This window comes from Aphelocoma coerulescens, chromosome 13 (assembly GCF_041296385.1).
Source record: "Aphelocoma coerulescens isolate FSJ_1873_10779 chromosome 13, UR_Acoe_1.0, whole genome shotgun sequence".
NCBI classification, from domain to species: domain Eukaryota; kingdom Metazoa; phylum Chordata; class Aves; order Passeriformes; family Corvidae; genus Aphelocoma; species Aphelocoma coerulescens.
In genome coordinates this window covers 801,605-823,900 of record NC_091027.1, presented here as the reverse complement: position 1 = coordinate 823,900, position 22,296 = coordinate 801,605, and the positions used below count along the sequence as shown (strand labels likewise).

Here is a 22,296-nt window from a genome sequence, read left to right as displayed (position 1 = left end):
ATAATGCTACCAAAGCTTCTTTTTAGCTGTAATGTTAAAAAACACACTATAATTACACCAGTATTAATAACAGGATAATTTGAATCAGACTGAGAATAAAAGTATTAGTCAAAGAACTTTGGAGGAATGGGAGGATGGGAAAAGGGAGAGGAGGAAGATGAAGGTCTGCTGAAATAGGCCTTGTTATGGCAGAACTTGAAAGGGAGGAAGGGAGCCCCTTGCAGAGGGGAGACTGAAAACAGCGATTTTTGTTTGATTTTAATCCTTGGTTGCTGATGTGAGTGTCCATGAGGTCTCTGCCTGCCTGCACATGCTGCATCTGTTGCAGGGTCAGGGCTGTTTGTGTAGCAGATTGCTTTGTTGAAGAGTGGCCATGGAATTCCAAAGGAGTTGTCAGCACACATGTATCGATCATTCTCCAGAATGTTCTCTGACGTGCAGTGATTGATATGGAGATCACTGGAACATGATTCCCCCTTAATGTCAGCTTTTGGAAAGCTCAGACCTTGTGCTGTGCATGTGCTGTGGGTTTGGTGTTCGCCAGAAGGAGCAAAGGGATTTCCGTGCAAGAGCTGTGACCCCTCTCTGTGTGATACACGATGGCAAAAGCGATGTCGTGTCTCCATTTGAGCCTCGCTCCGAGCCTGTGCTCACATCCTGAGCAGCTGGGAATGCTGCTCTTCCCCTTTGCTTGTTTTGGATGAAAATACATTATGCACTTGAGTTATGAATAAAAGATCAAGGGCAAATCTGTGTAATGCTTTACTCTGTATTTGTGAATAAACCCGGCTTCATGGCTCGCACGCTCTGTGCTGGAAGATCCTTTCTCAGGGATATCCAGCCATTTAGTGTTGCTTTATGCTTTTTCTTCAAAGTGAAAGATTTGTTAGGGCTTCCCATTCCCACGTACTGCTGGATTTGAGCAGATGAGAATTTCACTGTGTGTAATTCACACTGCTGGATCAGGGATAATCTCTTATTTAGCTCGGTATCACTTGTTCTTGCCTGGCTTCACTTGCAGGGAGCTCGGTCTCTGGAGCTGAGTGATGGGAGGGCCACTCCACTCTAGGAAGGATACACCCCTGTTGGAGAGGTGTCTGTCTGGGTTAAAGGGCTGGAACCCTGCAAGAGCCTGGAACTGGTTCATCTGAGGCTCTGTTCTTTGCCGTGGATTGAGTTTGGATTGGCATTGATGTCTGGGAGCACTGGTGCAGAACATGGTTTCTGCCTCTCAAGGAAATCATTGGCCCTCATGAGAGGCCCAATCCAGACATTTCTTTGTTCCATGCCACCATTCTCAGAAACTGCCCTCTTCTCACTGGCCTGATGGAGTTCTGCCCTGGAAAACATTGCCTGGGCTCAGTACTCGGACAGGAGCCTGCTGAGAAGCACAGAATGTTACAGGGAACAGGGCTGAAGGATCCTTAGGTGGCACCTTGAAGTTGTTCCTGAATCAAAGTGCAAGCCTGGAACTGGAAGTACTGTTCTTCTTTCTCCCTTTTTTTATTTTAACTATTGTGTGTAAAAATCACACAGAGCAATGAAAGTTCTCATGTGGCTTTTTAGGTGGAGTCTTATGTCCAAAATCCAACTTGGATATATTTTTTCCCCAGAATGACTCCTTCAGTTTCTGCTACTTTCAATTGCTCCTTCTCCAAACTCTCCTTGGTGTTTGTTGCTGATAAGCAGCTTCCACGTTTCTCACTATGTGTGGGTGACTTGATTTGAATTTCCAGCCTGCAAGTTCCCACTGGAGATGGGAGGTGATACACACACACACTGCTACTACAGCCCAGCTAACACTGCCCTTCCTTTCTAGCACTAGTTGCTGCTGCTTTTCAGACACCTATTTCTAACACCCACCAAATTCAATAAAGTCAGTTGTTCCATGATTTCCTGAAATGCCAATTTAGCACTTTGTCATAAGGAATGACCTCAGACCTGTGAATGATGTCACAGCATTCATGGATTGGCTTTCAGCACAGCTATGCTGGGACTTTTGGAACATACAAAAGCTCAGGCTAAATTTTCCCTTGCCTGTGCTGAAGGTTATGAAGGCATCTGTCAGAAATGAGAAGTGCTTCATCCTCCTCCCTTTGATGGATGCTGCTTTTCTTTTCTATCAGAACTGTAGCTGCTCCTTGGTGTGGTCCTGACACATATTTTACATTTAGGTCACCATGTATTTGGCCCAGATTTTAAAGTTTCACTCTCTCAGGCTGCATTTTGATGGATTTGGCCCATGGCTTGTATTTAGCTGGGGAGCATTACGTGATGCTTTTACTACTGTAGTCATTTCATCAAAGGAAATTGTGTTACAGTGAAATAATTGGAATGTCCCATGTAAAGAAATAAAAGCAGGTGCTGAATTGCTTTCATTATTATTTGAAAAGTGCAGATGCATTTCTAAAGCTGTTGTGATTAAAATTCTAGGGTTTTTGTTCTTTTCAAAGGGCAGTTCTGATGATAATATTCCAAAATGACTTTGAGCTTAGAGCTGTCTGTATTGGCTAATCACACGGAATCTGTGCCTGATTCTTGGCAGAGCTTGTCAGGAGTCACAGGTTTTGGTAACTCCTGTCACCCCCATTCACTGAGCACCTGCACATCACACTTGCTGTGGTGTCCTGGCCCTCAGAGCACCGCCCGGCTGAGCTCCACTCCCAGCCTTGGGCCGTTGGTTGTTGACCATGGGGACACCATAAACACTTCCGTGCTGGTTTGAACACCGTCACTTTTTATTGGGGAGGGGGAATTGATTCTTTGAGCCCGGCCAATATGGCACCTCTGCCTTTATGAAAATGGATTTTAATTAGATTGCAGCATATGAACTAGCATGGACAATTAAAATATTTGCAAAAGCTGATGCAATTCTCCCTGCTTTGAACAGGGACAGCACTGTCAGCCCCAGAGGCAGCTGCCATTTCTTCTGGCTGGCCATGCAGAAGTTAAATCCTGTCCGCACCAACTGCATCAGGCTCTTAAAAAAGTAATGAATACATTTAAGTGAACATGATCTCACATCCCACCTTTAAATCCTCTGTGCAAGGGTTATGGAACTCTTGACCTGCACTGCTTCCACTGCTCTGCAGAGCCACAAGAGCAGGACACAGGACTTGGGCTTTTCTCTGAGGCACAACCAGCACACTCTGTAGTAGCACCAGATCCTGCTGGTTTGAAAATAAGGATCCTGAAATAAGAGACAGACTGTTCAGGAGTGCAGCAGTTGCTTCAGAATTAATGAATTAAGGTAAAAATCAAGGGTTTGATTAACTGTTCAGCTCTCAGATTTAATTTGAAAAGTCCATAGGTACTCAAATAATGACTTACCATCAACCTGGAAAATGATTCTTTTTGGCTATTTTGTTTTAAATTATGGCTATGGTTTCAGAAGAATCTCAGTGAAGTATCTGCGATCTCAGCTGGTCAGAGCATGGTGCTAATACACCAAAGTTGTGGATTCGATCCCCATGTGGGTCATTTACTTAAGAGCTGGACTCTGCTAACTCAGAATATTCTGTGAATCTGTGAATTTAAATGCAATCAGTAAAATCTACCCATGCATGGTGACTCCGTCACACGGAGACTTCACTCTAAAGCTTTTGGTCAACGTTTGAGTAAAAGGCTTTCTTTTCTCATATGTTTATCATTCCGAGTAGAGTATTTTTGCCCAGAAGTGGTGTGAGCTGGCACAGGGCTGTGCTCGCCCGTTCCCGCGGATGCCCGGCGGTGTGGGGTGCTCCGAGGAGGCGCTACCGCAGCTCCTCCGCTGTGTTTCGGCTGCCGGTGGGGTCCCGGCTCCGCTCTCCGTGCCCGCAGCGCCCGGGCCGAGCAGCAGGGACGGACACGAGGTGGCGGTACCGGCGCGCCCGCGGCTTTTCCCCCTTAGAGACCCACAAGCAAAGCGGGTCCTCCGCACCGCCGGAGCCGCCCCCGGTCCCTCCTCCTCCCTCCCGCGCCCCGCGGCGGGTCCCCTCCCTGCCGGCTCCGGGGAGATGAGGAGCGGCGGCAGCGGGAGCGGACCCCGGTCCTGCCCGGCAGCCGCGGCCGCGCGCACCGGGAGCCCCCGCGCTGCCCGCCCGCATCGCCGGCTGAGACCCCGCGGAGCCGGGACAGGCACGTTGCGGGCGGGCAGGGGACGGGCGCTGCCGGCCGAGGGGACGGAGCGGGAGGGACTTCACCGCAACTCGAGAGGAGCGGGCGGCAGCGCTGCCCGGCCCCGCCGGCTGCCGACCCGGCGAGACGGTGACCGGCGCTGTCCGCGGTGCTGCTGCTGCCCGCGGTGCTGCCGCGCTGCCCGGCTGTGCCCGGCTGTGCCCGGCTGTGCCCGGCTGTGCCCGGCTGTGCCCGTGTCCCGCTGTGCCCGGCTGTGCCCGGCTGTGCCCGTTCGCGGCGCTGCCCGGTGCCGGTGCGGGACGCGGGCGCCCATCCCGGCCCGACTCCTTTAAGATGATGCAATCGGCGTCGTCCTCCGCGCTGCCGACCCCGCGCCGCTGAGCGGAGCCCGGAGCGCGCAGCGGGGCGGAGCGGAGCGCAGCGCGGGGCGGCCCCGGCGGTGCCCGCGGTCCCGGCGGGCCATGGGGGAGCCGCCGGCCGCGCTGCCGCCGCGGGAGCCGCCGGAGCCCGGCAGCGCCTAGCGCAGGCTGCGGGCTTTCTGCAAGTCATTGGGGCCGGCGGACGCGCCCCCGCTGCCCTCCCGCTCCCCCAGCCCAGCGCATCCACTCGGAATTTATTTATTTATTTGTTTATTTATTTATTTATATTCCTCCGCCGTGCTGTATGTACTGGTTTCCTCGTCACCCGCCACGGTTAACTTCCTAGTGACTCAGTTTAACACTTGAGACCTCCGTGGATGCTGCTAAGAGCACTTCTCTTGCCTTTGCTGTCCCTTGCTGGGATCGGATTCACACTACCCGGACCCTGTGTGCCTGTATGTGTGTTCTGAGTGTCTTGACAGTTTGGTTTTCTTTACAAGAGCTATGCATTAATTGTAACCAAGGTAAGACTCCCTGTTCTTGCTCCCTCATGTGCATGTCTAATTTAGATGTTTCTTTAAAGATGAAGTGTGCAGTTTCTTTTAAACAGTGGAGTCATATGTAGCCCTTCCATTGATGAATACTTGTGAAATAGAAGCGTAGAACTTGCCAAAAAAAAGAGACCTATTTAGCAGATTTAGCTTGGCTCTATAAACTGCTCTGCTTTGCTCTGTTGCAGCAGCTGTGATGCTTAGAAGAGTAATTTGTGCCTTATTTTGTTTTCCCTTTTCAGAGACCTGCGAATGACTTGGCTTGGCTTGGCTTGACCTTGATTTTGATGGCTTTGTTGGAAGATCTAATGATGTGATTGCATTTCATGAGGTGGTTTCTCTCCAGCCTCTGTGGCTCAGTGTATAAACCACTTCTGCCACACTGTCACTCATGGACAATTCAGATTTTTTTAAAAACAAACCTTCTGGCTATTTTTATTTTCTCACTGCTCCTTTCCCCCTTGTTTCCCCTTAATGTTGGGAGCCTTATCCTACCTTCTGATGTGATTGCTAGTCCTGCTGCTCCGTGCTGCTGATTTCCAGTTTAATCTACAATGGCTCTAAGTGGCAACTGCAGGACTTACCTTCCTCCTCGGGAGCAGGGGACGGGGCTGCACTCCTTCCCTGAGGTGGTGGAGCTCAACGTGGGTGGCCAGGTTTACTTCACTCGCCACTCCACCTTGGTTGGCACCCCTCACTCCCTGCTCTGGAAAATGTTCACCCCAAAGAGAGACACAGCCAACGATCTGGCCAAGGACTCCAAGGGAAGATTCTTCATCGACAGAGATGGTTTCCTTTTCCGCTATATTCTGGACTATCTCAGGGACAAGCAAGTGGTTCTGCCTGACCACTTCCCAGAGAAGGGAAGGCTCAAGAGGGAGGCTGAGTACTTCCAGCTCCCGGACTTGGTCAAGCTCCTGACTCCCGATGACAACAAGCAAAGCCCTGATGATTATTGCCACAGTGACTACGAAGAGGTGTCCCAAGGCAGTGACACGAGAATATGCCCCCCATCGCTCCTACCGCCGGATCGTAAGTGGGGATTCATCACCATCGGCTACCGTGGGTCGTGCACTATTGGCAGGGAGAGCCAAGCAGATGCCAAATTCAGGAGGGTCCCAAGGATTTTGGTTTGTGGAAGGATTTCTTTGGTCAAAGAGGTTTTTGGAGAAAGTTTGAATGAAAGCAGAGACCCGGACAGGGCTCCAGAAAGGTACACCTCCAGGTTTTATCTCAAGTTCAAGCACCTGGAGAGGGCTTTTGACATGTTGTCCGAGTGTGGATTCCACATGGTGGCCTGTAACTCCTCGGTGACGGCTTCCTTCGTCAACCAGTACACAGACGACAAAGTCTGGTCCAGCTACACCGAATACGTCTTCTACCGTAAGTACCAGGCGTGTGGGGGGCCCTGGGTCCCCGTGCTCCGGCTGCTCCCTGCCGCTGACCGCGCATTCCCGCAGCGCGGCGAGCGCCCGTCTCCCCGTGCCTGCCGCGGACGGAGGCTGCGTTTCGATCCGGGGGGATGCATTTCCTTGTGAGCTTCGGAGGTAGAGCGGGGCTGAGCCCGGCGGGTCGGGCCTGGCTAGGTGGCAGCACAGACTGCCGAAAGCGCCGTGCCCGTGCCTGGAGGACGCGGTGCCTCTGGCGCTGTAAATCAGCGCCCGAGTGCCTTGCACGATTGCCGGGACGTGTGGGACTCAAAACGAGGGTGCAAACACTGTGGAATTCATTACAGAAAACCTTCGACTGGGATTCACTTTGCAAAGGTAATAGCGGCTTGATAATCATCAGGCACAAGCAGCCAAGCCATCTGTCAGCAGCCCTGACACGCTTCCACGCAGGGAAGGGAAAACACAATTCCATCCCTCTGGCCGCATTTCAGCGAGGCCCTCTCAGAGGCAGCTGCTGTGCTCTGGAATGGGGGCTCAGAGCAGAGAGGGGCAGGGGCTGTGCCTTGTTATGCAACACGCCCGTGGAAAACCGAGTGTCCTCCCCAGGAGAAGTGTGTGCCCTGCTTCCTGCCGTCACATCGGATCCGCTGCTCCGCTGGTTTGAGCCGCGAGTGCTCAAGGGCTCATTAACTTCTGAGCTGATACCCAGGTACAGGCTGGTTACCAATGGTAACACCAGGGTAATCTGGACCCTGTGAGTCTGTATCAGAAAATCATTCCACAACTGCTGTGCTGAAACATTTGAGAGGCTCATGAGGCTGTTTTCCTCCATTTTCATTTGAGGAGGATGAAGGATGCAACAATTGCCCCATCCATCAGCTGTGGCCAGCTGCTGCTTTGGCCGGTGGCCTTAGGATAGAGGGATAGAGGGATAGAGGGATAGAGGGATAGAGGGATAGAGGGATAGAGGGATAGAGGGATAGACGGATAGAGGGCTAACGCTTGGCCAGCAGAGCTGCCGCCCTGGGTGTGGTGCTCACAGTGAGCAGGCTCCTGGCGTGGGGAGCTGACAAAAGTTTTCGATGGAAGATGTATCAGGAAGTGAACAGTTTGGGTGTAATTCCGTGGATTCAGCGCCATCTACTCTTGTGTGGGGCTCAACAGGCAGACCTAATCTGCTTATGCAATGAAGCTTAAGTTAGCATCCTGAAAAGCCATCTGGGTTTTTGACATCTGTAGATTTACTTAAAATTAGTTTTCGAGCTGGATTTCTTAGCAAAATAGTTCTAAGGTCATGGATCCGCTTATATTCCAACAGGGATAGATGATTTGTGTTATTAAGAAGCTTCTGCTTGAAATTACAGTGTCTTGTACAAGTTCTGGGGGGAGAATTAATGTAGTTAAAGGAATGGATTAGAACAAATTGTGCTGGCATTTATATTTAAAATAAGGAAAAAATGTAAGTTCTTTATAGGCACAATCACCTCTGCTAATTGAAGAGAGGATGAACGTGGGTTTTCCCTGAATTAGCAAACACAGACTCCTGTTTTTCATATTTCTCAAATTTTTACCTTCAAGGATTGCCCACTGCTCCCATATCACTACTGCCAGCATAGGGACCAAGAGGAGAGGTACCTTAGAAATTCTGGAGAATGAAAGTCCATAGCAGGTGTCACAAAATCTTCTCTCATCAGTTAAATCCAATTAAAGTTCCTGGAAAGATTCCTATCCAGTTCAGCAGGCTTTGGATTTGGCTCTGATCTGTTTTGTGGGGTTTTGACACTGGTACAGTTTCAGAGATGGATTTTTCAGAGGGTCCTTCCCCAGGTAAAAGCCAAAGCTGTGGTGCCAGATGACTCTTTCTTGTCCCAACCACTCTTATCTGAGTGGTTCAGTTCTGCCCGGTGCTGCTGCTGCTGCGCTGGAGCTCCGGCTGCAGATCTTCCCTGGCCCCACACTTGGGGCTGGCTGCAGCTGATGCACCTGACAGCAGGCTCCAGAATTCACCTGGAGCAAAAGAATTCCCTCTCCAAATCTCCTGAAATGATTTCATTCCAATTGTCCCAAAGCCATTTCATTTGAAACTTTGAGGACCAATAAAATTGACATCTGGTTTTGCAGTGGAACATGGCATCTCCTCTGCAGCTGCTTAGCCATAATTATTTGTTTAGATGCTGCCAACTGTGCCTATGTAAGCATTAATCCGTCAAGCTGCTGTGAGCAGGTTAATGGGCCTGAACCTGGGAGGTGTTTAACACAACTGGGGAGGCAGAGGCAGAGGTGGTCTTTGCAGGGCCTCTCAGGAACTCCTGTGGAAGGCCTGTTGGAGGGAATCTTCCCAGCTGGAAAAGGATGATTAGTTCCAAAGAAGGAAGAATACAGGGAGGAATGGTGTTCCAATACACCAGATATATTGTATGCTCCAAATAGCACTGGGAAGGTAAATGCCTGTGGTTGGCACGAAGATAAAGAACATTTTTCATGTGCAAATCCATCTGAAAGTGGCTCAGATGGACTGGAGGGGGTGTGAGCCGAGCAGCTCTCACGCGGGTACAGCGTGTGCTGGTGAAGCACTGCACCATCGATCTTGCCTGGCCTTTTGTCCCCGTGGTCCGATTTTGGTGCTGTTAAGGGTGTGTGTAGATCAGTGTGTGTTCCCTGTGGAAGAGGGTTTCCCAAAATGCAGCCCTGCAGGATGTGCCTGGCACAGCCAGCCCGGACCTGTTTGCTGAGGAGAGGCTGGCCGGGCATGGGGACAACAGGGGCACAGCTGGGCTCCAGCCAGCCCCAAGTGGGCTGAGGCACAGCAGGGGTTGGAGACAGGCTGGGATGGGCCAGTGGAGCCAGCCCTGAGCAGTTCTGTGATGCACAGCTCCTGTGGGGGTGGGCACGGGGCACTGCCGAGCTCCTGCTCACAGGAGGTGAGGGAGGCTGAGAGCTGGGGGTCTGCTCAAGCATTTCCTTTCCCTCCAGCTTCTGCTATAGCAAAGACATTTCCTCAGATTTTCTACTGGCTGGATTTCTGACTGGAACCATTTTGTGGGTTCCCCCCACCATTGCTTTAATGATAAAGTGAAACCTCGTCTCCAAACCCTCTCGTTTTAGAAGGTGAATAGCCCGTGCTTGGGTCTTCATTTTCACCTGTTTTCAGTCTTTACAATGTGATGAACTGAAAGTGTGCACTTGGACATCTGGTGACCGTGGTGCTGGGGCAGGGGGTGTGACAGCAGCTGAGCTGGCTCAGTCCTCCATAGCCTGGCCCCGTTCCTGGGCCATGGCAGCACCGTGCTCCTCTCCACCATAGCCCACAGATCAGCACTCTCTGCCTCCTTCCAGTCCCACAACTCTGCCAGCGCTGTGGGTAACACCCTGCACGTGGCTGCTGGCATTGCCAGGAGAGCAGAACAGCAGGGTGGGAAGGGAGAAGGCCTGGGCTTGGATGTGTGTGCCTGTGCCTGCAGGGCAGCTGGGACCTCAGTGACACGGCCAGGGATGGCATGGCATGGCATGGCATGGCATGGCATGGCATGGCATGGCATGGCATGGCATGGCATGACATGGGATAAAACTGCCTGTCAGCCCCATTTCTGCATGGCTATTTCCACAACACCCCGAAGCTGTGTCCCTTCTCTCTGAGAAGGGCTGACAGTGCAATGGGCTCTCTGAGCCACTGACAGTACAAAGGGGACATCTTGTCTCCCCTGTGTCACACCAAGCCCCTGCTCCTGCAGGAACCTGTGCTGGCTCCACTGGCTCCAGGGGCCCTGTGAATGCTGGGGCCTCACCTTGCTCTGTACAGAAGGAGCTGGCTGGGTGTGCCTTGCAGCTGCTGGCAGGAGACTGATGGGCAGAGATGTTTGTGAGGTTGAGAGGTTTCAGAGTATCCTGGGATAAACAGATGAATCCTCTTGGGTGGGGATGTGCAGGAGGAAGGAGAAATGTCAGGTGATATTCCCTGATGCCCGTCCATTGGACACGATTCCCTGGGATAATCCTGGTGTCTGTTATACAAGAGGATCCATTTGGGATTGCTGCAGCCAGCTGGGGCCTGTCACTGTGCATGTGTGACTTAGCTAAAGGATCCCATACTGATGTGCCTACCACTGACTCATAAATTCATTGTGTGGCAGAAATTTGACTCACAAAACGGAGCACTCTTTGCACAGTGACACCCACAGCTGTGCTGTCAAACGGGCAAGATGGGGGAGAGGAACATCACCCAGTTCTCTTTAAACTGGTACTGTCACATGATCCAGTAGCTGCTTCTGTCTGGTTTTAAATCAGTGAAGATCAAAATGACCGCAAAGTGAGCAAAATGAAGTCTAATCCAATGAATAATGCAAGCTTCTTCCCCGCTGACAGGAGATGTTTCTGTTTCCAGGTAATTATTGTCATCATTGATGCCTCTGGTCCCTCTTGCCAAAGCAAACCCTCTCACCAGGATGATCATCTGCAGGTGGTGGGCTGCAGTCAGCCAGGTCTGTCAGCATGTTCATGGCTGAAGGACCTTGCTCCGAGCTTTTTTGCTCTCCCAATTTGTCAGGGCAGACTGAAAAACCTGCAGAGTTGTTGATTAGAGTTACTCCACAGATGAGAAATGCTGTTATTTATTGGAAACCAGTTGTGTCAAATCTGATTGTCAGATTAGGCCAAGAATCTGCTGCTCAGTGAGTAAGCAAAGCAAAACCTGATTAAAGAGTAGGTTGGATTTAGGGCTCAGAGTTCGCTCTAACAGTACATGGAAAGTGATGTTGAGGAACCAGCAAGGACAGCTTTGGCTCCTGGCCTTTGTCTCTGCCCAGTATTCACTGACAGCTCGTTACCTGCTGACCCCTTGGGTACGATCTTTATGGACTGCGATGTTTCCGGCAGATGTGAGCAAGGCTGTACAGACCTGTTCCTCCTGCTGCAAGCACCTCGTGGGGATGGGAGCCCTCCCTCTGTCACAGCAGCTGCAGGGCAGCCAGGCAAGGACAAGCCTTGTCCCTCTGTCCCGTGCCTGTGCCAGTCTCTGGGGGGGAAGGAAGGGGCTTTGTGGGTGAGGACATAAATCAGCACTGCCTGCAGAGGCGTTGAGCGGGCTGTGGCCTGGAGTTTGTGTTTTCCCTCTCTTCCCAAGCTGCCAGGAGGGCAGAGTGCCGGGGGCACTGGAAACACTCCCGTGGGGCTGGGTGGAACCAGGGCCTGGCCGTGGGCACAGGCTGTGGGCACGTCCCCGCTGTCCCCAGCCACCAGTGCTGCCACAGGGCCAGTGGGGCAGGACTGGAAGCACGGCCTCCCTGTGGCACTTGCAGTGCTGCTGCTGCTCTGTGATCCAGAAAAAGACCATAATGACTAAAGGATTGACCAAGGAGGGCTGGCATTTAGGGGAAAAAAATATCAATGTATTTGAAAGTGCAGCCTTTGAGCTGGCTGTTTGCCAGGAGCAGCACACGAGGTCCCACAGCCCCATTTCAGGAGCTGAGCAGGGTTTGCTGTGATGAAAGCAGATGTGTGCCAGGGAGGGGATGTCCCTGCTCTGCTGCCCTGGGATGGCAGAATCCTGCGTGGAGGTGGCCCTGTGTCCCTGGGCTGGGCCTGACGGATGGCTCCCACCAGCCCCTTCTTGCAGCTCCCTTCAGCCTGGTGAGGTCTGGCCTTTTCCAAAGTTTGTTGAAATGTAGCTGTGGATCTCAGGAAAACAGAATCAGAAAGAGTGAAGGAGTGTAAATAAGAAGACACAACACAAGATTTGCCATTCAATAAATACCAGCAACATATTGTGCACACAGACAAACACTTCCTTGCAGCAGGTTGGGTTTTTTCTGTCCAGCCATCCTGGATTTGTTTAATTTTGTAACCACAATATTTTCTCAGTTTCTTCTCTTTTTTTTCTTCCGGCTTTTCAAGTTCAAGGCTAATGTACAATAAATATGGAGACATGAAGCAACATCCAAATTACATCTTTGCACACAGAAAGAATAACCCTTTTTTCTTTGATCTTTCTTGTTCAAAATTGTATTTTTTTGTGAAGGAAGAAAATAGACTAAAGTGCTTTAGACTTGGTGGAATCACTTCAATTGTCACTGAGGTGTAATGCTGCCTGAGCTGGCCAAACCCAAGAATCCTGTGGCAGAGATTCCCCTGCTACTTTCAGACTACTCGAGTTAATTCTGGAATGCACTCGAACATTGCTGCCATTATTGGGCCTCCTAATGCTGCTCCTAGTGCTTAAGGAACAGTGGAGCTCAAGCTCCAGATGTGATGGAGCAAGGGAGGATGGTGTTTGGATGATTTGGGAAGTGCTGAACACCTGGAATGCCTCCTGGGTTCATCCGGAGCCACTCTGAGGACTCAGGTGTGCTATAAAAGCTCAGTGCCTGAGGTGAAGTGTCCCTTCCCTGGCTCAGTGCAGGGGCCTGGCATTATCCAGGCTCACGGTCCTGGCTGACGCCTTCCCAGCAGCTCTGGACTTATGGAGAGGGACTTTTCACCAGGGCTTGGAGTGACAGGACTTACAACTCAAACCATCCCATGGCTCTATGATTCTATGACTTCTGGAACAAATGTCCCTTAGAACGAACGTTCCTTGGAGTGATTGTCCCTTGGCTTTATCTCTGATAGCAAGGGCTGAGTAAATGAAATAGAGAATGCCCAGCAGAGTCCTGGGTGGGCTGTTTTCCTCAGTTTTCCCAAAGCAGCTTGCCAAGTTAGCTGTCTAATAATGTCTGAAGGAGAGTGAGAAGTCTGGAGTTGTTAGAATTGCTTTGCATTTCAGTAGCTCTCCAAGCTGTGTGGAAATGCCCATAAATGTAACTTGGTCAGTTGGAGGGTGACCCTGGTGACCCCTCTCTATCGACTCTCACTTATGTCCTTCCCATCCAGGAGCTGTTCATACATCACTTACGTTACAAATTTCCCTGCGCTGCCTCTGAATCTCCTAACGACGTGATTAACGATTTCCAGGAGCTCATTGATTAGCTGTTAGGGCAGCTAAAAGATTCCTCTACCAGAAACAAAGTGAAGAGAACTGTGGCCATCCTGGTTTGCAATCCATCCTGGAAATGCTGCTGCTGCCATGCCCCTGCTGCTGCCACGATGCTGCTCAGAGCCAGGGCTGCCTTGGCCCTGGGACCAAGGGGCATCCAGCAGCAGCAGGATGGATCCAGCAGCTTGGAACTTCTCCTTTAAATCCCTCTCAGTTTACTGCCTCTCAGATCAGTGGAATCACATCATTCCTGCTCACAAAGTTTGTGGGTATCCCGTGTACCAGTGAAACTCCTTGGCTTTGATAAAGCACGGGATTGGATGGAAATCCTTCCATCAGGGATGTTCTGAGCAGTTCTGTAGAAAGGACTCACCTGATTTGGTGGGGTTTACGGGCTTTTTGTTTGTCGGGAGATTTTTTTTGGTACAATTCCTACATTTATGACTCATGGTGGGATTCTTGGGGTTATCCTCTGCAGGGCCAGGAGCTGGACTTTGGATGATCCTCGTGGGTCCCTTCTAACTCAGGACATTCTATGATTCTATGAAAACCTTGAAAATAAACTCCTTTAAATCCACCTTGGAATATCTCCAGAGCTGTGCTCCAGCACAGGGCTCTGGAGTGTGTTGGAAAGTGAGTACAACATCCCCAAACACTAAATTCCAAGGAGGAGAATGATCCTGAGCTTTGGTGCATGTTCCTGGAACAGTCTGGAGGGAGCAGCAGTCTGAGGGACGCTCCCCCCCTGGATCTGAGCAGGGACTGCAGCTGGGAACAGACCCAGCACTGTGCTCCTGGCTTCAGGCTTTGGCCAGGGCCTCAAAGTCAAGTTTAGAGAAAAAAACCTGTCTGCATATTTTGGAGGAGACTCATTTCAAGACTTCAGATTGAATTTCCATCAAACTGAATCAGAGTGTATTTTTACAGTGGAATTAAATCAGGCTGAAATAGAACCCAGTGGAACATGCTGATTTTGACTGAATTTTGCACTTTAAATATTTTCAAAGCCAAAAACTCCAAGCAAAGCTTGAGCAAAGACCACACCACCAGAGAGCTCGGGAAAGTGTTTGTGCTCCTACAAGGGGAATGTCACTGGAAGCTCAGAGCTTTCACTGGTGTGGGCGAGTCCAGCACTGGTCCCACGCAGGATCTCAGAGGCTGATCCCGAGGCAGGGAGGTGAACATGGCTTATTGCAAATCTGCCGTTTGATGCTTCTATAAAAATGTGCTTTTTGACCACCACTGACTCTAAATTTACCACCAGGATCCATGATGGGGCTTTCATAGACAACTGGAACAGAATTTTCTCTCCCAATGCCATTGCCTCAGTGTGTTGTCATGTGGCAGGTGAGTGTAGGGGAAATGCTGAGGTGCCTCACTGAAGATCTCAAACCCCCTTGTTCTAACGTGCCAAATTCAATAACAAGGAAATTGAGGAGTTACTGCTTGTTCTAAAAGTATGTTGGCTTTGGTTTTCTTTGGTTTTCTCTCCTGATCATCAGTCAGTGCAGGGAATTGGGAGTCCAGAGGCTGCCTGGTGCTTTTTCCTTTGGTTTGATGTTGCAGCGTAATTGTGGGGAAAATAAATGACCAATGTCCTGCGGAATTACAGAGGGAATTCTGCTTCTGAATTAATGGTCCAGTGGTGGTCAGTGGTAACATGATTTTTATGCATAAATAATGCCATTTATTATATTATTTATGCCCTTTCTTGTTGAGGCTATATTTATAGGCAGAAGAACAGCTCTGAGGAGCTCGGGTTAATGGCAGGAGCTGTGCTGAGCCCAGCAGAGCTGCACCAGCTCCCCCAGAGCAGACCTGGCCCAGCATTTGTGCAGCTGTGCTGCTGCTGGCCCTGGCAGTGTGTGCTCCCGTGGGGGCTGGCTAATTGGAAAGGCTGCCATGGAAAATCTCTCCTTGTGACATGGGGAATATATTTAATGTGCTTTAGTTAAGTGTGGCTGGGCTTCCTTGAGAGGTCACTGTCAGAAAAATGTTGCTGAAAACTTCTTGGAAGTTGGGTTCCTTCTGTCTCAGGAGTTAGACCGTGACACACTGTCACACAGTCACAGAATCCCAGGATCCCTGAGGCTGGAAAAGCCCTCCCAGCCCATCGAGTCCAAGCTGTGCCTGATGCCCACCTTGTCCCCAGCCCAGAGCTCTGAGTGCCACCTCCAGCCCTTCCTGGGACACCCCCAGGGATGGGCACTCCAAACCTCCCTGGGCAGCCCCTGCCAAGGCCTGAGCACCCTTTCCATGGGGAAATTCCTGCTGCTGTCCACCCTGAGCCTCCCCTGGCCCAGCCTGAGGCCGTTCCCTCTCCTCCTGTCCCTGTTCCCTGGGAGCAGAGCCCGACCCCCCTGGCTGCCCCCTCCTGTCAGGGACTTGTGCAGAGCCACAAGGTCCCCCCTGAGCCTCCTTTGCTCCAGGCTGAGCCCCTTTCCAGCTCCCTCAGCTGCTCCTGGGGCTCCAGACCCTTCCCAGCTCTGTTCCCTTCCCTGGATGTGCTCCAGCCGGCAGGGCCAGAGCTGGACACAGCACTGGGGGTGCCTCAGCAGTGCCAGCACAGGGGGATGGGCACTGCCCTGGTCCTGTTTTAACCCCAGTGCTCTCTCTGACCCCTCTGCTGCTCCTGCAGCACTGGACACAGTGACGTTGTCTCAATCCTGCCATCCCCTCTTGAGCCACAGCCTCGTGGCTAGAGAGGTTTTGTACCCAGGGCCTGAGGAGATTCCCCGGGGCACTGTTTAACCCAGCCCACAGGCAGGCATGGGTGGCTTCACTCTCCCTGGCAGAGCCACAGTCACCAGGATGAGAAACCTCTCCTTTCTAGCTGGGAGAAAAGCGGTTTCCAGGTATTCTTGATTTCATTAATTTGTGAGCATTCAAGAGAACAAACCCTCTATTCTCTCAAGTCAATGCACTTGTATTACGTGAGGATTAAATCATTGCCTTCCCTCAGAGCAGAGTCTGCAGACAGAAACCTTCTGTGCCTTCCCTTGCATAGACAAAGAGTATTTAAATAAGGATGCTGATAAAAATGCTTTCACTGGTAAAGACTTGATTAAAGAATCTGCTGCTTTAGAGTCCTGTAGGTGAAGGCAGAAGTCAAGAGGTACCATTTCTTGCAGGGGGATTGAAAAGCTTGTCTTGGTCTGAGGGAAGAGTTTTCACAACTCAGTGACATCTCCAGTGCTGGGGAGAGCCCAGTTCCCAGACCTAGTGGAGGTCACTGATGGGGAGGATCCAACCCTTCTCCATCTTATTTCCATTTCTAAATCTTAAAAATGCTTGACTTGCTAGGAAGCATCAGTGTTCACTTTATACAAGTTTTCTGGGTTTAAGAAGTCCAAAAAATCTTTCCTGTGCTGAAACTCAAAGGACTGGAGCTGATCCACTTGAAACTGTTAATAATTGCATCCCTTCCCTCCAGCAGCAGCCCACGTGTCCCAGGCAGGCTGGAACGAGGCAGGTGGCACGTTGGCAGCCAGGCCCTGCTCATGTGGGAGGATGACAGATTTGCCCACCTCTCCCTCAGCATCTCCACAGCCTCTTTGGTTCCAACAGATAAACCGAGGGATTCAGGGCTGGCTGAGGCTGCTCTGTTCCCATCCCTGGGGTGGCTCCCATCCCTGTGAGTGCCTGTTGCACGCTGTGCCAGGCCCAAACAAATTCACTGCAGGAGCACAGGGCCCTGAGTTTGTGTATCCAGCAACAACAGACTCAGGATCAAACCAAGCCTGGATGCAGGCAGGCAGCAGCCCTGGCTCCCACAGCATCCCTGGCTGCTGGCAGCAGAGCAGCCTGGACTTTGTTTGAACTTTGCTTTTCCAGCTTTTGCTCATGGTTTTGGTACAAACACCATCAGAATTCCAGCGTGGAGCAGAGGGGCTTCAGGGCGACCCAACTGGGCCCTTCCAGTACCTGCCATGGCAGGGGAGGCGCTGGATGGGCTTTAAGGTCCCTTCCAGCCCAAACCATTCTATGGCTCTATGACTCCATGATATTGAAGAAAATTCACAGATTTTCTTTGCAAGAAGACAGTGAACCCACAGACTGTGAGGGAAGAGCAAACCCTCCCCCAAACCCTTTGGAAGCAGGCTCTGCTGATGGAAATGCAGCGGAAATCCAGCATTCTCCCGAGGAAAGCTAAAAGCTACATGGCAGATAGTAAATAAATAATTGCAGGGAAACATTGCACATAGATTTCTTGGGGAACAGAACTTAATTAAATTTTGTGAACATGCCTACATAGTTCCATTGATCAGGAAAAAATGGATATGGGCTACGTCTGTAAGATTTACTTGCTTGGTTGTGTTTTGCCTTTCTTCCCTCCCTCAGCTTCATTCACTTTATATCCTGCAGTGGTGAGGGAGCACATTTCTGGTTTTCCTCCGTGAAGAAATTGATTCTGAGCAGCACAGGACATGATGTATGGTTTGTAACTCTACAATATTGCTAAGCAAAAAAAAAATCACTGAAGAAAGCCATGCAGATATTATATTAATTTCCATTTTAAGATGGATTTCTTCCCACTAGGACCAATAAAAAATATGCAAAGACTTTCAACAGCCTCTCTAGTAGTCATTAATTAAAAGATGGGATAAGTCTTGCTAGGCTAATTTAGCAAAGTAGGTTTTTTAGACACTTCACAGGACATTTTTTTGCCATTGAATCCAAACTTATACCTGATTTCACAATACCAGCCACTCTAGCTCTGGCTGGGATCTCAGCATCTGTTTGTCATCACAAACAGAGTCAGGGAGGTGAGGGTGGCTGGTGCCAGGTGGAGGAGAAGAGGGACCAGACACTCACAGCCGCCCCCATGCCAGCACAGGGCACAGGGTGGGGCCAGGGGACTGGACCTTCACCATGGTGGTGACAGATCCCCTTTGGAAGGGCTGAGCTCTCCTCTGGAAGGGCTGATCCCTCTTCTGGAAGGGCTGCATGTGCTGCTGACTCTGCAGGATGGCAAATGGGTGCTGCTGTGGAGAACAAAATATATTCCATGAGAACCCAGAGGATGTTTTTCTGTTTATATTTTACTGTTCAGATGTCCTGCCCAGAGTTCCATCGGGGCTGTGAGGGCTCCCAGGGTGCTGCTGGTGGCCTGGGGCTGCTTCCCCCACTCCGGGGAGGAGAAGCCCCTGGTTTGCTTTGCCCTGAGCCGGCTCCAGCTCGTTCCCCCCTCAGTAAAGCCCAGCCCCAGCAGGTGGGTTGGGAAGTGAGGGGGCTGCTGTCCTTGCTGCAGGACTGGGAGCTGGCATATTGGTGAGGCATTAAAATTCCAATGGAACAGATGGTGTCAGGATTTTAACTTATGCTTATGAGATGCAGATGGTCCAAGGAGTGAACTTGTACAACAGTTATTTTTATTTTGAACAGGTTAAGAACAAATTACTCTCTGAGTATTGTTGTTACTGCTCTGCTTGTCATTTCTTCTTTCCCTGTGTATGTTTGTGTCTGTGCACATGTACAAGTCTCAGAATCTCTTTTCCATGGAGTGGCAGATTGAAACACCCCAATTTCTGCCTTAAACTCCTCTCTCTATATTTTATTTACTGTTTCCATGTGCTCAGCCCAACCTCCTCTGGAAAAACTGTCCCTGTGCCCAGGGCAGGTAGGTCCTGCAGCAGGCTCATGGGGTGGCAGCACTGGCTTCCAAACCTCCCATGACTCTGCGCCCCGAGGCAGGGCTTGCACACCTGGGGGGAGTGAAGAAGGCAGGGCAGGTTCCTGGTCTTGGTTGCACTGGAATAAACCCAGTCTGGCCCCGCTTTCATGCCCGTAAGGATGTGATTATCTAACCCTGTCATGAAACACGGGGTTGTATTTTTGTCATAATTTATAAGCTTGTTTAATTTTTAATAGAAAGAAAATACATCTACTGCTACAAATTATTAATGTCCAGCTGAATATTTTACACCCACTACACAGCAGTAATCTTCATGCAAAGGCCCCAGCGTTTGGCACAGAGCACCTGTGTACATTTGCCAGCCTGGTCGCCCTGTCCCGGGTCACACACTCAGGGAGGGACCCAGGAGCTCCGTTTCAGGCACGTCCCTCATGTGCCAACCTTGGCTGTGCTTTGGCTCCGTCTCTGCTGGGGCTGCAGCTGGTGGCACCTCCTGGGAGGGGTGAGGTGTGACATGGCACGTTGAGCTGCCTCTTGCAGGAGGTTTGCTGTGTGCAGCTGGTCACAGGGAGCTGGTGCCAGCTTGTGTTGGTGTTTAATTTAGAGCCCAATCCAGAGAGCAGGAGAGTCCCAGAGCCCCCTGCGGTTGAAACAAGCTGGAGGTGTTTGAGATCTGTAGATTGGGGAAAACAACATTTCCCCAGGGTTAAAGCATTGAGGAAGTGTCTGCCCAGCTTACTCCTAACAAGGAACGTATCGCTGAGGCCTGACTGTGATCAAGTGGCTGGGCCAGCAAAAATAAATCTTCGTCTGTTCCCTGTCCTTGGTGCATTTCCCGTGTCCGTCCCGGAGCACGGCTGCACGGAAGGGTCCCACAAACCCCCACACAAACATATGGACAAGGACAAAGGCAGCAGTGCAGGTGTGGGGTAATCAGGTTCAGTTATTCCTCCCTCGTGCCTGCTGCCATTACTCATCCTCTCTCTCGCATGCAAATGTACAGTCACAGATCTCCCTGCTAAAGCCCACGGTGCTTTGATGGCTCCCTTCCCACTCTTCAAATGCAGCAGGTCTGGGAATGCAGCGCTGAGGGGATGGAGGCACCCAGGGACCCGTGATCCCCCCCCCTTGCTCAGGGCTCTCGCTTGCCATTTTTTCTGCTTCCTGGGAACCTGGTGGAGATGTGAAGGGTTTTGGAGGGTGCAGTGGGGCTGGCTGAGAGCTGCAGGGAGGCTCAGGGGTGCTGGACCACATCTCCAAAGGCCGTGAGCGGCCTCGTCCCCGCAGGGCTTGCACATCCCCTCCCGTTGGGGCAGCCATGCTGATGCACCAAGGGCTTTTGGGATCCCCTGGAGCACAAAAAGTCACCCTCCCACCTATTTCTGATAATTAGTATTTTCCATAATTATCCCTGATAAGATGACATTGACCAAGAAGGCCATGCCATAGCCAGAGGTGTCTGAGCTAATTTGGTTTCCCTCAGAGTAGCCGGGAAGGGCAGGGACTGCATCGCCACTGCTCTGCTCCGAGGCTGCAGCACCAGCGGGGGCTGGGGAGCCAGGGTGAGTGATGAATATTTCATGGGCAAACATTACAGTCCTGTGAACGAGAGCTACTGACTCCCATCACATCCTGCAGCTCCTCCCTGCCTCAGACACCGGGGTCTGGCTCTGTGTACCTGGCGGGAGCGTGGCAGGAGCGGCTCCCTGTGCCCAGCACCCACACCTTCTTCCTCTCAAGCAGAAACATTTGAAAGTTCCTGTTGCTGCTTCTGAACGAGGGGATTAGAGAGCTCTGAAATGTTAACTTCTTGCACTTTGCACTGTGTTTGAAACCTTGTCTCCAAACCCAGAGCCCCTCTGGGCTGCGGGATGGGAGGGGTTACCCTCTGCCCCCAGTGCTGATCCCGTATCTCCACCCCTCGAGAGACCCCCAAGCTGGTGGGGCCTGGGTCTGCCCGCTGCCCCCAGGGTGCTGCAGGGAGCAGGGTACGGCCTCACACTGCTCCTTTTCCCCGGAGACATCCCACGGCACCGGGCGTGGGTGCTGCTCGCCCTCTCCTCCCGCACTGAGCTGTTCCCGAGCTGGCACTGGGCTGCTCCATCCTCCCCAGGCATTCCCACATTCCCTCTGCACACACTCCGCCCTCCTGCTCGCTCCCTGCCAGCCGTGGCCGTGGGATTCTTGTCCCACACAGCTCTTCCCACGCGTCACTGCATCTCCATCTCCACTGCCATCTCCACGGCTTGGAGTCAAGCCAGGCCTGAAATCAGCATCAGTACATCTGCCAAAGAAACCAAAACTGAATTCCAAGTGTCCACTGTGCTGTTTGGTGACATGGACCATCACCTTGGGGCCAGGGAGATTGTCCTGTACCCAAATTTCCTGCGCCTGACCCTGCCAGGTTTCTCCACTGCAAGGAATAATAATCAGTATGTTTTGTGAGTCAAGTAAATGGAATAATAAGTGAAATATCAGAGACACTGGAAAGTGTTTGCTCAGCTGGAGTGACAACCTCAGTCCCACACTATTTTTTGTTTGCAGATGTAGCTTTTACAGACCATGGCTATAGGACAGATTAAATATTGTTTGAAAAAGTGATCAGAGATTTTGTTTGCAACTGTGCTGTAGCTCTTCTCCAAATATTGGAAGGATTTTAAACTGGTTTGTATTGATAATGGCACTGTAATGCCTTTCCTTGCTTATACAGATCATCAGTGGTTTAATGTGCTTATTCCCAAGGGATGCAGTGACTGAAAAGAAGAGATTAAGATAAACCTTAAAGAATGTTTTGTGGGGAAAATTGTATTTCCTTTAAACAGGCTTTGTGTAAGGCCTTGGCTTGTATTTGTTAATGCTGCTGTGAGCAGTGGGCACAGCCAGAGCCTGGTGATCCTTTTCTGCCACACTCTCAGCCCCAATGCAGAAAGAAGATCCAAGTCAGGGATATTCCAAGAGCCTTTCAGAAAAGGCTGTTCCCACCATGTCCTCTCCATGGGCTGTGCCCACACGTTCCTGTGCCTGTCCCTGCGTTCCCAGCAGGGCCAGGACAGAGCCGGGCTGTGGGGGGCCCTGGGGCTGCAGTTGCAATCCAAACCTTCCCCTCCCAGCTGGAAATGCAAACAGGGAGGTCTGGGCTGTGCGTGCTGCAGCGCTCTCGGTGGCTCTGTCGCGGCCGGGTCTCTCCTGCTCTGTGCCAGCTCTGGGACACGGCCACTCCCGAGACTCATCCGCCTGGATAAATTCAGAACGACACCGTTTGCCAAAAGCTGTTTGG

At 51.2% G+C, this 22,296-nt stretch overlaps 1 protein-coding gene across 1 annotated transcript in view; it reads left to right on the top strand.

The window, feature by feature from the left end:
* The first annotated feature begins 5,580 nt into the window (after nt 1-5,580).
* KCTD16 (potassium channel tetramerization domain containing 16) overlaps nt 5,581-22,296 on the top strand; it is a 56,433-nt gene continuing 39,717 nt past the window's right edge. The window contains exon 1 of the mRNA XM_069028992.1: nt 5,581-6,409. Coding sequence (XP_068885093.1) covers nt 5,581-6,409 — 829 coding nt within the window. The remainder of the gene's footprint in view (nt 6,410-22,296) is intronic.